The 15,395-nt window shown below is 46.5% G+C and overlaps 1 protein-coding gene across 1 annotated transcript in view; it reads left to right on the forward strand.

Moving 5' to 3' along the window:
• The window catches only part of Nmnat2 (nicotinamide nucleotide adenylyltransferase 2), a 175,456-nt gene that overhangs the window by 131,622 nt on the left and 28,439 nt on the right, over positions 1-15,395 (forward strand). Inside the window, exons 2-6 of the mRNA XM_031384867.1 lie at positions 4,561-4,649; positions 5,366-5,433; positions 7,237-7,315; positions 11,349-11,475; positions 13,791-13,871. Coding sequence (XP_031240727.1) covers positions 4,561-4,649; positions 5,366-5,433; positions 7,237-7,315; positions 11,349-11,475; positions 13,791-13,871 — 444 coding nt within the window. The remainder of the gene's footprint in view (positions 1-4,560; positions 4,650-5,365; positions 5,434-7,236; positions 7,316-11,348; positions 11,476-13,790; positions 13,872-15,395) is intronic.

Raw genomic sequence — 15,395 nt, forward strand, 5'->3', positions numbered from 1 at the left:
CCCCTACACTGGGGCACAGAACCTTCACAGGACCAAGGGCCTCTCCTCCCATTGATGACCGACTTTGCCATTCTCTACTATACACATGCTGCCAGAACAATCAGTCCCACCATGTATACTCCTTGGTTGGTGGTTAAGTCCCTGGGAGCTCTGAGGGTACTAGTTAGTTCATATTGTTATTCGTCCTAAGGGGCTGCAAACCCTTCATTCAGTTCCTTTGGTCCTCTCTCTAACTCCATCAGTGGGGACCGTGTACTCAGTTCAAAGGATGGCTGTGAGCCTCTACTTCTGTATTAGTCAGGTACTGTCAGAGCCTCTCAGGAGACAGCTATATCAGGCTGGATTGTCCTTCCTTCAGTCTCTGCTCCATAGTTAGTCTCTGCAACACCTTCCGTGGGTATTTTGTTCCCCTTTTTAAGAAGGAATGAAATGTCCACATTTTGGTCTTCCTTCTTCTTGAGTTTCTTGTGGTTTGTGGGTTGTTCTTCCTATACTCTGAACTTCTGGGCTAATAACCAATTATCAGAGAGTGCATACCATGTGTGTTCTTTTGTGATTAGGTTACCTCACTCAGGATGATATTCTCAAATCCATCCATTTCCCTAAGAATTTTATAAATTCATTGTTTTTAATAGCTGAGTAGTACTTCATTGTGTAGATGTACCACAATTTCTGTATCCATTCCTCTGTTGAGGGACATCTGGGTTGTTTCCAGGTTCTGGCTATTATAAATAAGGCTGCTATGAGCATAGTGGAGCATGTGCCCTTATTACATGTTGGAGCATCTTCTGGGTATATGCCCAGGAGTGGTATAGCTGGGTCCTCTGGTAGAACCATGTCCAATTTCCAGAGGAACCGCCAAACTGATTTCCAGAGTGGTTGTACCAGCTTGCAATCCCACCAGCAATGAAGGAGTGTTTCTCTTTCTCCACAACCTCTCCAGCATCTGCTGTCACCTGAGTTTTTTTATCCTAGCCAATCTGACTAGTGTGAGGTGGAATCTCAAGGTTGTTTTGATTTGCATTTCCCTGATGACTAAGGATGTTGAATATTTCTTTAGGTGCTTCTCAGCCATTTGGTATTCATCAGTTGAGAATTCTTTGTTTAGCTCTGTACCCCATTTTTTAATAGGGTTATTTGGTTCTCTGGAGTCTAACTTCTTGAGTTCTTTTTGTACATTGGATATTAGCCCTCTATCAGATATAGGATTGGTAAAGATCTTTTCCCAATTTGTCGGTTGCCATTTTGTCCTATCGACAGTGTCTTTTGCCTTATAGAAGCTTTGCAACTTTGAGAAATAAACTAACCATGGTAAATGTCTTCATTTGAGTTTCTATTGCAATGATGAAACACTGAGACCAAAGCAACTTGGGAGGAAGGGGTTCATTGGGCTTACACTTCCATATTTTGGTTCATCATCAAAGGAAGTCAGGACAAGAATTCAAACAAGGCAGGAACATGAAAGCAAGAGCTGATGTAGAGGCCATGGGCCATGGTAGGGTGCTGCTTATTGGCCTGCTCCTCAGGGCTTGCTCAGCTTGCTTTCTTATACAATCCAAGACCACCAGCCCAGGGGATGGCACTTCCTACAACAGGCTGGGACCTCCCACATCCTACAGGCTTGCCTACCACCTGATCTTATAGAGGCATCCTCTTAATGGAGGCTCCCTCCTCTCAGATGTCTTTAGCTTGTGTCAAGTTGACATAAAACTAGCCAGCACACATGAAGACCTTAAATGCATAGTGCTTAACAGAAGGACCTGAAGAGACTGGGTGATGTGTCACTCTGACTACCTCTCAGTAGCCAATTTCAAGAAATAGAAAAACAACAGTGTGGTTGTAGAGGTCAGGGTGAGAAGGGATGAATAGGTGTGGCACTGTATGTGGGGGATGTGGGAGTGACATAATGGAGGAAAAACTGGGATGGAGAACTAAGCACCACGCCTTCTGCTCCTGCTCAAGGAATCTGGATCCAGCTGTTCTCCAGCTGTACTCCAGCTGTACACAGCCGGATCTAAAGTGGCTTCCGGCAAACTGGCAAACCAGTGAGAGATCAAGGAACCAGAGCCCAAGGCTGTGGCTGCTTCCGGTCTTCATGGAAATCCCTCCTGGGTGATCCACACCCTCCCTACAGAGTCCCTTGTACAGCAAATTAGATCCAACAGGACGTGGGGATTAATCCCCGGCCCCCACCTCCAACAGGACATCAAGTGTAATCCCCGGCCCCCACCTTTGCTCTTTGACTATGTAACCTCACTCATGTTGGCTGAAAAGTATGTATGTTTTTGTACTGAACAATTATAGTTAAATTTGCACTCCTGTGCTGGTCTCCAGAGTCTGTGAGCATCTCCTGAGTTTGTGTCTCAGGCTCCACTTTTCCCAGTCCGGGTTCTAACAACTACAGATTTAAGGCAGTGAAACACTCTATGTGGTGCTTCATGATAAATGTGTGTCCCATGCTTATGAAAGCCTATAGAATTCTGTAGCACAGGATGAATCTTAATGTAGACCAAGCACAACAGCTAATCAAGGGGAACAAACGTGCTGTACAAGCGTGAGAGGTCGTCATTGTGGAACCTGTGTGGGAGAGAAGGAAAAGGAACTGAGCTAAGTTTATTGAATTATAGGCAAAGCATTTCCATTTACTCGGGGGAAAAAATTCTAAAATGGTATTAAAGTAGTGAATTCATTTTTTACAAAAAGCGTTTACATTGAAGGGATGAAAGAACAGTGGTGGGAATCATTTAAACGCACAGAGAGCCGACGAGGTCATGAAAACGTGATTGTAAACTCTACAACCAGTCTTGCTGCCCCGTTGTTCTTTCACTCTGGGATTCTCCCATCACCAGCAATGGCTCAATTGGTACCTGGTTTGCCTCAGACTGGAGGACTCACAAAGGAAGGTGCAGGGCTAAAGAGAGAGAGCAATTGCTACTCCTGCAAAGGTCCCAGCACGCAAATGGCAGCTAACAACCAGTTCCAGGGGGTCTGAAGTCCTTTTCTGGCCTGGGGGCACCAGGCACATACTCAGTGCATACATACATGCATACATACATACATGCAGGCAAAGCACTCATAAAAACTATGGCAGAAAGTCACACGTGGTGACACATATCTTAATTTAAGCTCTCGGGAGGCTGAGGCAGGCAGATCTCTGTGAGTTCAAGGCCAGCCTGGTCTACAAAGCGAGTTCCAGAAGAGATAGGGCTGTATACAGAGAAACCCTATCTCAAAAAACAAAACAAACAAACAAAAGCATGACAGCAAGTATCTGTAACCCCTGTACTTCGGGGAGCAGTGGGAGAAGGATGAGGGTAACGGTTCGCTGGCCAGGCTAGTTTGGACAGTTACTCCAAGTTCAGGAGAGATCTGGTTCTGTACTTCCAGAGCTGCACCTGCATTCACTCCCCAGCATCTACATGTGGCTCACACTTATCACTCCAGCCCCAAGGGATCTGATGCCCTTGTCTGGACTTTCTCAGATATTTGCACAATATGGGCATATACCTGTGTGTGTACATGCATGCAGGCATGTATGCACGAATGCGTGAGTGAATGTGCATGCACATGATCATAAAGTAAATATTTTTGTTGTTTTTTAAAGATTTTTTTATTTATTATATGTAAGTACACTGTAGCTATCTTCAGACACTCCATAAGAGGGTGTCAGATCTTGTTACGGATGATTGTGAGCCACCATGTGGTTGCTGGGATTTGAACTCAGGACCTTTGCAAGAGCAGTCAGTCTTCTTAACTGCTGAGCCACCTCTCCAGCCCCATAAAGTAAATATTTTGTAAAAGTAAATCAGAAAGTGATTAAGGAAATCAATTTTGGTCTCCACAAGAATACATACATACACAAAAATAAAAGAATTGAAAATTAACAACCTGATAGAGTTTGTTCAATGGGGGTTCCTTGGAAATAAAACTGGACTAGACTTTTAAAGCTCTTCTAGTTCATTAGTTTTTCCTCATGAAAGTAAACCTGGCCTTGCCTGGTCAATTGGAAGGCTTTTCTTTGGCCAGGCTTTTTTCTCAAGCATCTGTCATGATGCTGAGTGCCCGGCTGATGATTAATTCTCCATGATTATGTACAAGGCCCTTTAAATTTGTTTTCCTGTTTCTTCCTTCTGTGGTACTTAGATGAGGCAATCAGCACATCTTTCATATTCTAAGAAGGTTTACCTTTACTTTTAAGGGATGGCTCCTCACTGGAATTTCTGCAAGAGACAACAGGAGCAAATTCCAATCAGAAGCTTGAACACCTCTTAAGGAGGTGACTGCTTTAATCCCCTCCAGTGATGTGGCTCCTCTAACACAGGCCCCTCTTGCCACTGGGTTAAGCCCCCTGAGTTCTAAATCCTTTCCTTTCTGGGACTAAGGTCCACCTCTCTAACCTTTGAGTCGCCAGTATTTGCTTTGAAGTTGACACCTTCTATTTAAATAGCAGGCACCAAACCTTAGCAGGTTCCCAAGCCGAACAGATTGATTTCAATTATCACCTCTAATCCACACCTTTCCTCTCTTGTAATGTGCGGTTTTCTTCTTCTCTTTAATTAGAAAGAGCCAGGGATTATCTGCACAAGACTGGAAGATTTATTGTGATTGGTGGTATTGTCTCTCCGGTCCACGACTCCTATGGAAAACAGGTGGGCTCCCTCCTTTGCCCTCTCTTCTTCCTCACCTGATAGCTCCCCTGGATAAAGCCACCCTGCTGTCCTCTCTGAGGAAATTCCTGGAAATGCTAAATGCTAACAGCATTTGGTTTTCCTCCCAGGACCACTGTCAGACATGGGTATCTGGCTATAAGCGGAGGGCCAGCTGCCCACCACAGCCAGCCAGCTGCCCACCACAGCCAGCCAGCTGCTCACGGAGAGGAGGAAGCCCGCTCAGCGCAACTGTGCTGTGCCAGATGGGCAGCAGTTTAGGGGTTGAGCTGCACTGGACGAATATTTCCCAGGATTTTTATTTTGGAAAAAACAAAACAAAAAACATCCCAATGCCTCTTACGTGGGAACTCTCCTAGTCATTCCTTTTCTCCCATGATTACTGTAATCACCAAACCAGGCTAACTGAGCTTAACCGAAGTCAAACCTATGCAGAGTGGCCAAGTAGGCATTGGCTGGTTCAGACTCCAGTGCAGTAGGATATACCACATATTCTTCCCACACATGTACACACACACACACACACACACCATCACCCAGTGTCTGTATCTGGCAGAGGGACAAGTCAGGGGTCGCATTCCTTATTTGCTCTCACCATTAAACATGGCGGCACTGTATAATGGGGTGATTTGGCTGGTGTTTCTGGGCACTATGGAAGACTGAGGACATCTCCTACCCGTGGCTTTGTTTCTTCCCAGGGCCTTGTGTCGAGTCGGCACCGTCTCATCATGTGCCAGCTAGCTGTCCAGAATTCTGACTGGATCAGGTAGGGCCGGGATGATGGTACCAGAGCAGGTGGCCCTGGGCTCACTGGGATGGGATGAAAAAGGAATTTGGGACTCCCAAGGGTGAGGAAGTAGGAGAGATATTAGCCCTGTACTAGCCCTAGTTAGATAGATCTCCACAGGTGGCCCAACTAATAATTTTGTTTATTTTTGAACCAAACAATCAGGCTTACAAAAATAAAGATTAGCTTAGGGAGTGTCTGTCTATGGCTCCCAGCATAGCTCTTAAAGTTTCCCTAAACATCACTGGGGAAGGAGTCTGGTCCCCAAATCCCAAATGCCTCTCATTCACATCCACCCCGAATTTCATTGAGTCTCATCCATAACTCACTACTTCTCAGAGAAAGTGGGTGGCCTTGATTACCTTCCACTTCTGAACTCAGGGTCCCTTTGGGGTCCACACTAACCCCTGGACAAGGTGTGGGGCCTATGAGCAGGGCTCTTTAGGGCATCCCTAGGAACTGGGACCTGAAGCCTCCTTCTTGATTCTCTGCCCTGCCCCCCCTTAAACTCAGGGTACCATTAAGGTGGCAGCACTCCTCATGCTCTGAGCCAGTAGTGTAATTAAAGCAAACTTCCACTAATTATGCTAATTATGTCCCCCAAGTTCCTACCGTTATAATTTGCATGAGAAGATGGTGTTTAAAAAAATAATGGCACATCATTTGCTCTTTAATTTCCTACGCTGGAAAAATAAGCAGCACCCAGAAGTTTCCACGAGGAGAGAGGCATGGACCTCAGGGTGCATGAGGGATGCAGTTAACCCAGGAGGGATGGGCAGGCAGAACTGAAGTCAATGATCGGAAGCTACAGTAATAATTATGCAGTAATAATTAAGGTCAGTGTGGCCTGCACAGTGATTTGTACAAGAAGTCTGACCCTTGAGGGACTTTCTTTCCGGTTGAGGACTGGAAAGATGGCTCAGATGTTAAGAGTACTTACTGGTGTTCCAGAGGTCATGAGTTGGGTTCCCAGCACCCACCTTGGGCAGCTTATTACTGTCTGTAACTCCAAATCCTGGGGATCTCACACAGATAAATAAAAATACATCTTTAAGAAAAAAAAAGATACAGATTCAACGCTGGAGGACAGCCTGTGATCAAGTCAGGATCTTGATCACAGAGAACGCTAAGAGAGTACTTCTAAAATATCTCAATTTAGCAGTTCATTAAGTTGGCAGTTGAGGCCATATGAGGAGGCATCAGTCTGGGACAGGATCCCTGCTCACTTCCCAGCCTCCCGTTCTGGAGGAGTTAGCCGCCCTGTGGGTCTGTACCCTCCAGTGTAGCTGCCATGCCTTACTTCCAGCCTCAAGGCACTGCATCACTAACGAGGCTCTTCTCCAGGGCTTGCAGCCTGGTGAGGCAAGCCTCCGTCCTTGCTTGACAAGCCCCTGGCTCACTTAGTCCTTCTCACAATCCTGTAAGAGCCTGAAGATTTCCTCCTTCTATATAAGAACAAGTTACAAGACATCCTGCTAAGCACTCTGGATATAAAATTCACCAAGCCCTCAACACTTGAAAGCACACTAGAAAGAGTGCTGAGCTCAGGTTAAACTCGGGGAGACTCATACCACTGTCCTTGTTACCTGCCTATGCACGATTCCTCTCAGTTTACAGAGAGGGAAACCGAGGCTCAGGAACATATTCCACAGTCTGGTGTAACCTGCTTTGAGATCTACGCATGCAGCATGACCAGGCTTGCTAAGTTCCCTGAACCTTGGGAAGAAGCAATGTAGAGAGAGTGCATGAACGGAAACTAAGAACAGCCTCTTGTCCTGGCAGGGTGGACCCATGGGAGTGCTACCAGGACACCTGGCAGACGACCTGCAGTGTGTTGGAGCACCATCGAGACCTGATGAAGGTAAGGTGGGCTGCGTGGATGGGCAGGGTGCAGGAGAAGGGCTGCTGGCCTGTTGACTTGCTGGCTGGCATCTGCTATCTGCTTCCCTCCTAGTTGTGAGGTAGACCAGCCTGTGTATGGTGTTAGAGAAGACAGTGAATTAGGATGCTGGACCAGCACTGGCCTTGCTCCCTACCTTCTACTCTCTCACATGTCCTCCTTGTATATGACAGGATCGTGTTAGGGCTGGATTTGACATGGTGGCTATCATCAGCTGGAGAAGCAAACTCCAGGGGGGTGGGTGAAGAAGACTAGAGTTGTAAGACATCAGTGAGGAGAAGAGGGGGCTGGGCAGGGGAAGAGAGGTACCATTTGGGCTGAGGATGTACTTCAGTTACTAGAGAATGCTAGCGTAGCATTGTACAAAACCCTGGGTTTGATCCTCAGTACCAAATAAAATCTGGAAGTGGGGATGTGCACCCCCATATAAGGAGGTAGAGGTTGGAGGATCATAAATTCAGTGGCATTAGCCTGGGCTAAGAAACAATGCCCTCTTATACTTGGTGCATCTTGCCAGGTTCCCTCCCCATCTATTAAGGATCCACAGGTTCCCAGTCCAGGAAAAGATACCATGCCTAAGGAACGATGCTCCTTCATTCCCATGCATTCCTCCATCTAAGAACCTCCCGGATGGGTGTTGGATCCCTGCTTTATTATCAGGAAGCAGAGAGAGGAGCCCGTGTACCTGAGGACACACCGTGGACATTTATTGACCAAGGCTGGAGGAGAGCTCCTGTGTTCCCTACTGCAGTCTAGAACCTTCAGTGACCTAGGGCTGACTGGCAGCCCCAGCCACAATGTGGGCACAGTGTCCTCCGCAGATCAATATCAGCCTATGGAGTCAACAGTGACAGGTTGCTATCCACAGCCCAAGCCTGACTGATAAGACTGCAGACACAGCAAACTGCCCTTTGTGGTCATCTCCCCATACTGTGTGTGGAGCATCCCTGGCCCTGGGTTACCTAAAAGGGGTCATTCTGATCTGAAGAGACCTGTGTCCCACCCTCTCCTTGTCTTTGGAGGAGCTGTCACCACCCTGTCTTTGCTAAGCAGCCCCTGGCCACCCTGCACGGCACCACCCACACAGCTGGGCTTCATTTTACTATGTGAGATTAGGGTCCCAGAACATCCTAGCAGACCAGGAGCAGGAGGACCATGGAGAACCAGCAGACTGCTGCTCAACCTATTACGTTCCTCTGTGGAACTAGACAGAACCTCTATCTTCAGAGCTACTCATACCTGTTCTGATTCCGGTTTTGTCATCTTGGAAAGATTGTAAGACAGGTCAGCCTCACTTATTCTTCTGGGACAACCAAGTGATAAAAGACCTCTCGGAGCCAAACAGGTGGCTCAGCAGTTAGAAAGAAATGCTTACTGCTCTCAGAGAGGACCCGTGTTCAGGGGATCTAATGCCTCTGAGCTCTGTAAACACTGCTCTTTTATGTATCTACCACACACAGACACACATACATACATACATACATACATACATACATACATACATAGAATGAACAATACAACTTTTATTTTTATTTTATTTTTTTTTAAAGATTTATTATTATACATAAGTACACTGTAGCTGTCTTCAGATGTGCCAGAAGAGGGCGTCAGATCTCATTATGGGTGGTTGTGAGCCACCATGTGGTTGCTGGTCCTTGAACTCAGGACCTTTGGAAGAGCAGTCAGTGCTCTTACCCACTGAGCCATCTTGCCAGCCCACAACTTTTATTTTTAAGATACCTAATTTCTTATATAAGGATGTGTCAGTCAGGATAGGTGAAAATGTGCTGTAGTAACAAACAAAATTATCACTGGCTTACATCAGTTTATTTCTTGAGTTGGGGAGGGGCGTGTCATCTGGGAACCCATGTTCTTTTTAGTCACACAGAGGCCATCAGGGAGCTTCGGAAACAGAGAGCAGAGAACCCTTCTGATATTCCGGAGCTCTGACCTGGCTATCATGGCCGTCCATTCTTGGGTTGTCTGATGCTCAGGCTTTCTGGGCACTTCCTCTGTTCCTCATGCCCAGAGCTTAAGCCCGAGCCAGAGAAGCGCATTCTCAAGCTTGAGCTGCAACCGCCTGCAGAGGTTGGCTGATAATGTAGCTTACAGATGGTCCACAGCCTTACAGCCAGAGCTCAGTGCTGCTTCCTGATAGCTCCATGTTTCCCAGTCCTGGGATAAGTCTGGTGGTCCTGGCGTGGAGGGTAAACTTGCCAGGGAGGTGTGCACTCCAGGCTGGGTATGTAAAAACTGCTGAGGACAGGAGAGCCATGGAGGGCCATGCAGGGGACACGCAGCAGCCCTTTTCTTCTTGGCAGAGCAAGCCAAATGGGACTGAGGATGCAGAAAGAGAAGAACTGTTCTTGGCCACAGAGCAGCTGTTATGTGCCGATGTGCCACTGGCTTTTCTGGCGATAAAATAATAATAAAAGACTATAGATTACCCCTTCATTTCATCAGCCACAGCTAGGCAGAGGAGCCCACAAAGCAGGCTGGGAAGCTGTCTTACAGATGCAGGAGGTCTTACTGTGACCTCCTTGGGTTAGGAACAGACAGAAGTGATGGGTTGGCCCACAACAAATGCCTGCTCTTCTAGGGCTCAGGACTTCAGGCATTCTGCCTGCAGGATCCCCTTTAGAGGCTGTGCCCAGAGGGTCTTCCTGGCCATCTCCCTGAGGTTTGAGGGTCCTCTCACAGTAGGACTCTAATCCTGAAAACACAATGGGCACCATCACCTGGGAGATGCTGACTTTAAATATGCATAGTCTCATGATTCTCTGTTGCCCTCTGCCCGAGTACAGGACAGTTGCTTCTGTCTCCACTGTGGAGAAGGCTACTTTCTCAGTCCCGTATTTTCTACATCACTGAGGGAGCAGTAGGCCTGATAACACAGGCTGAGGGATAATGTACCTCAAGTCACCATGTGGCTCTTCTGTGTGATGAGCAGGCCCAAGGGGCCTTGAAATGCACCCCATCCTTCCTGTAACACAGATACATCCTGCTGTCTTATGGCACTGGTCTCTAGTTAGCCTGATTACTGACATGTGTAGCTGGCAGAGGCTAAGGTGTCGACGAGGTATGTGCTTGGCCTGATCTTTCCAAGGCCTGCAGAACATCCTCACAGATATGATCTCATTGGAGTCACGATATGCAGAAGGTTACATTAAGTCCTACCAGGTGTCATTAACTTTACACATACTTGCTCAAGTAATTCTGCCACAGATGAAATGGATTAAGGTGGGCCTGCCTTCCTGAGGGGCAGTCCTCTGGCCAGGGGATCAACCTGCTTAACTGGAAAAACTCCTAAGATAGGAGACTATGGCTAATTTCCATCTACATGTAGATTCCTGTTTGTTTGTTTGTTTGATTGATTGATTTTATTGTTTTGTTTTGTTTTTAAATGCAAAGGATGGCTAAAGATTATAATCTCAGCACTCAGGAGGCAGAGATAGGTGGATCTCTGAGTTTGAGGTCAGCTTGGTCTATAGAGTGAGTTCCAGGACAGCCAGGGCTACACAGAAAAACCTGTCTCAAAGAAAAAAGAAGAAAGAAAAAGGAAAAGAGAAGAAAAAAAGAAAAAGGAAAGTTGAATGTCATCCTCAACTACGTAGTTTGAAGCCAGCCTGAGATTCATCAGATCCTGTTTTGTTTGGGTTTTTTTTTTTAAGAAAAAAAAAAAAAGGAAATATAATGTCAGACTTGAATTAAGGTTCAGGAGCAATGAACTGTTTAAGGTCACATAGCTAGGAAGAAAGCCTGAACTGGGGCCCAGGGCTATGTGATACTGTTCCCAAGCTTTTCTTGCTGAGTTACTCTGTTTCCTGCCAGTGTCAGCCATGTGGTGCAGCTGCATCTAGAGCCAACCCCAGGACCCTCCCTTAGCTTGAGGCTGACTCCCTCTGTTTGAGATGGATGTCCATAGGGCAAATGGGCCGTGATTCTCAGCACCCGTGGGCTAAGGAAATTGACTCAATGTTTCTCCTCTCCTCAGAGGGTGACCGGCTGCATCCTGTCCAACGTCAACACACCTTCCATGACACCTGTGATTGGACAACCACAACATGAGAACACCCAGCCCATTTACCAGAACAACAATGTGCCCACCAAGCCTACTGCAGGTAAGGGACGCTGGGTAAACTCCTTAGTCTTCAGAATCACCTAGGAGGCCCACCTAGGTTTTGAGTTGGTCAGGCTGGAAAGAGGAAGAGGAGGAGGCTTAAGGGTAGGAAAGAGAAGAGAGAATGGAGGAAGGAGAGAAAGACAGGAGGCAGAAGAGAGGGGGAAGGGGAAGAAGGAGAGAAGAGAGAAAAGGAGAGAAGAGAATGTGCCTTCTTTAGTATTTAAATATAAATACAGTTGCCTTAAGTAGAGATTTAATATATGAAAGGGACCATTTTTCTTTGTCTCTTCCAGGGAGGTTGAGGGTCTTACCCAGGGTCATAATGAGGAAGTAGCAGAGCCATGAGTCACATTACATACATAATGTCCATATTCTTAGCCCACCTCCTCAACAACAAAGAACAAAGCCACCAACACTTTCTTGCACCAGCTTTGTGTGCCTTACATGCCATGTGTGCGATTATTGTGTTCTCACTGAGTGCAGTAATTCTGTGACATAGATGCTGTCTTTCCTTGGACCAAAAAATCCCAACCAAACAACCAAGCAACCAAGCAACCAACCAAACAAACAAAAAACCCACAAAGATTCAGAGACAGTTAGTGATTAGCTTAAGTAGCACAGCTCAAGAGCAGAATCAGGTCCACAGTACATGCCCGAAAGCAGGAGTTCTCAACCTGTGGGTTGCAACCCACACAGGAGTTGCATACCAGATATCCTGCATGTCAGACATTTACATTATAAATCAGAACTGTAACAAAAGTACAGTTATGAAGTAGTAATGAAATAATTTAGTGGTTGGGAGTCACTACAATATGAAGAACTATGTTAAAGGTGGAGAGCCATTGCAAGGATTCTCCTAGGTAATTTCCAAGAGATGAAACTGGCTGTGGTGGCAGACACCTATGTCCTAGAACTTGGGAAGTGGGAACAGAAGGATCAGGAGTTTATGACCAGCTTAGGCTGCATGAGTTGTTTCAAACAAAACATAACCAAATATAAGTTCTAGGAGACAAATGCTCACTCCTTTTCAAGCCCAGAGACCACATGCTAATATATTACTGGTCTTTTATAAACATAGTAATTTATAAAGAAGAGCTAGGAATCTCAGTTTGCATGCAGTTATACTGGGTACTAAGAAAATGTTGGGATGAGAACCCAGAGTGAAAGATCACTGAAGAGCCATGTAGGACACTTCTCAGCCACATAGAATGCTCTCCTTTGCCCAGCAGAGATGATTCCAGGGTGTACTGAGGTTCTTTGAATTTAATGCAACTGATTGGCTTGGGACAAACCCATTGAGGAGCTCATGAGAAATATATTAGTCACTTGGCTCTCCATTGCTGTGACAAAGTGCCTGAGAATAATCAACCTTAATTAACAAAGATGTATGTGGCTCAAGTTCCAGAGACTTTTAGTCCAGGGTTACCCAGCCATGTTGTTCTGATGCTCCGGAAGCATGCAGCATTATGGGAGTGGGTGGCAGAGGAAGTGGTTCACTTTGTGATAGCCAGAAGCAAAGGAGAGGAAGGGAGGTGGCAGGACACACCCCCAGTGATGTAACTTCCTTCCATCAGACTCTGCCTCCTAGAACATCTACCACTTCACACGGTGTTCTCAGACTAAGTCTGTAACACACGGCCTATGGGGGACATTTAAGATTCAAACCATAACATTAAGAATTGGAAGAGCAGCTGGGCAGTGATGGCGCACACCTTTAATTTCAGCACTTGGGAGGCAGAGGCAGGCAGATTTCTGAGTTCAAAGCCAACCTGGTCTACAGAGTGAGTTCCAGGACAGCCAGGGCTACACAGAGAAACCCTGTCTCGAAACACACACACACACACACACACACACACACACACACAAAAGAATTGGAAGAGCAGAGGGGCGTGAATGTTCCTTAAAATTGCAATAGAACCCAACATATGTACATTATACTCATTAAGATGGAAGAAAATAAATAATACACCAAGATGTTAAGCAGTAGCTATCTCTAGAGGTGGGATGGTGGGCGCTGTTTCTTTTTCTCTTTATATATATCTTCCTTTTCTCTATTTTCCACTTTTCAACAATGCAGTAAACATGACCAGAAAGTAGACTGCTGTGTATGGCTCACAGTGCTTAGACTCTGAATGAGAAGAAAGAACTGTTCTGCTCCTCTCTCGTCCTTCCTTCCTCTTGCCTTCTTTCACTTTCCAGCCCCACTCTCTCCAGTACACCTCTGTTGTTTACCATGGCCCCAAAGCTGGGCCGGCAGGAGCGTCAGGTGTGAGTGGTTCTTTCCCTCCATCTCTGTCTTATTGTCTCCCATAGCCAAGATCTTAGGAAAGGTGGGAGAAAGCCTGAGCCGGATCTGCTGTGTCCGTCCACCGGTGGAGCGCTTCACTTTTGTAGGTAAGATAGCAAAGGCTTCCTTTCCCGGCTCCATCTTTCTTCTTTCTCACCCCTCCCTTCATACATCAGCAAGTAGCCCCACTCTCAGAAACTCATATATTCCAAACCTAGACACTATTGTGGATGCCAGGAAGTGCATGCTTAAAGGAGCCTGATATGGCTCTCCTGAGAGGCCATGCCAGAGCCTTACAAATACAGAGGCAGATGTTAGCAGCCAACCCTTGGACTGAGCGTGAGGTCTCTAATAGAAGAGTTAGAGAAGGGACTGAAGGAGCTGAAGGGGTTTGCATCCCCACAGGAAGAACAATGATATCAACCAACCAGACCCCCTAGAACTCCCAGGGACTAAGCCATCAACAAAGGAGTACACCTGGCTCCAGCTGCATATATAGCAGAAGATGGCCTTGTCATGCACCAATGGAAAGAGAGGTCCTTGGTCCTATGAAGGCTCGATAGATGCCCCAGTGTAGTGGAATCAAGGGTAGGGAGGTGGGAGTTTGGGTGGGTGGGTGGGTAGAGGAACACCCTCATAGAAGCAGGGAGAGGGAGGGAGACAGGGAAAGGGGATAACATTTGAAATGTAAATAAAGAAAATATTCAATTAAAAAAAAAAAGAAAAGAGAAAGGGAGAAAAAAAAAAAGAATTGTTAATCCCACCCAGGGACAGTATTAGGAACCAGGGTCTTTGAGAGAGAGGGTGGATTGCTCTCTCTCTCTCTCTCTCTCTCTCTCTCTCTCTCACACACACACACACACACACACACACACACACACACACACCAATAAATAAGCAAACAAATAAAACATAATTAAATTTGTTTTCAAAGAAAAGGCCTTGCAGAGGTAGCTCGCCCCTCCCACCATCTGAGGACATAGGAGATGACAGTATCCAATGCTGGCTCCTTTCTCTCCGGCTTTCAACATCCACAACTTTCAGAAGTAAATTTCTGTTGTTTAGAGGTTACCCCTCCCATGGTATTTGTGGTAATGACTTGAATAGACTTGGACATACTTTTATGGAGTGGTCATTTGCAGAGCAGCAGTTGAAGGAGACCAGAGGCAAACAGGAATGCTAGGCCTCCAGTGAGCTGACAGGAGCAACAGGGTGTGGTGCTCCTCAGAGGCCTTTCGTGATCTTCTCCTTCCAGCCTGTGCTCATCCCTCACCCTGCACTCCGTAAAATATGTGTACACACAGGGTGTTTCCCATGAGCCCTGGATCCTGGCACATCAGTTCAGGCAGTCTCTGCTCCTCCAGCGGACACATAGGAGCTTTCCCTGGGTTCCCTCTGTCTTTTAAGTATTCCCCAAAGACTCAGCTTGAGTGAGAACTCTCCCCTCTCCCCCAACTCTGGCTGCTTCCTGCCATTTTGGAGGTTTCCAGTTTTGGACATATTGACAGGGAACTAAGAGATAGCTGAGGAGGCAGAGGCGGGGACAAGGCAACTTGCCTGTAGATTTGTGTGTGCACATGTGTGTACCTTGGGCCCTTCTGTTCAGACCGTACACACCAGAAACAGATGCC

The sequence above is a fragment of the Mastomys coucha genome, unplaced genomic scaffold, assembly GCF_008632895.1.
Source record: "Mastomys coucha isolate ucsf_1 unplaced genomic scaffold, UCSF_Mcou_1 pScaffold1, whole genome shotgun sequence".
Taxonomy (NCBI): Eukaryota; Metazoa; Chordata; class Mammalia; order Rodentia; family Muridae; genus Mastomys; species Mastomys coucha.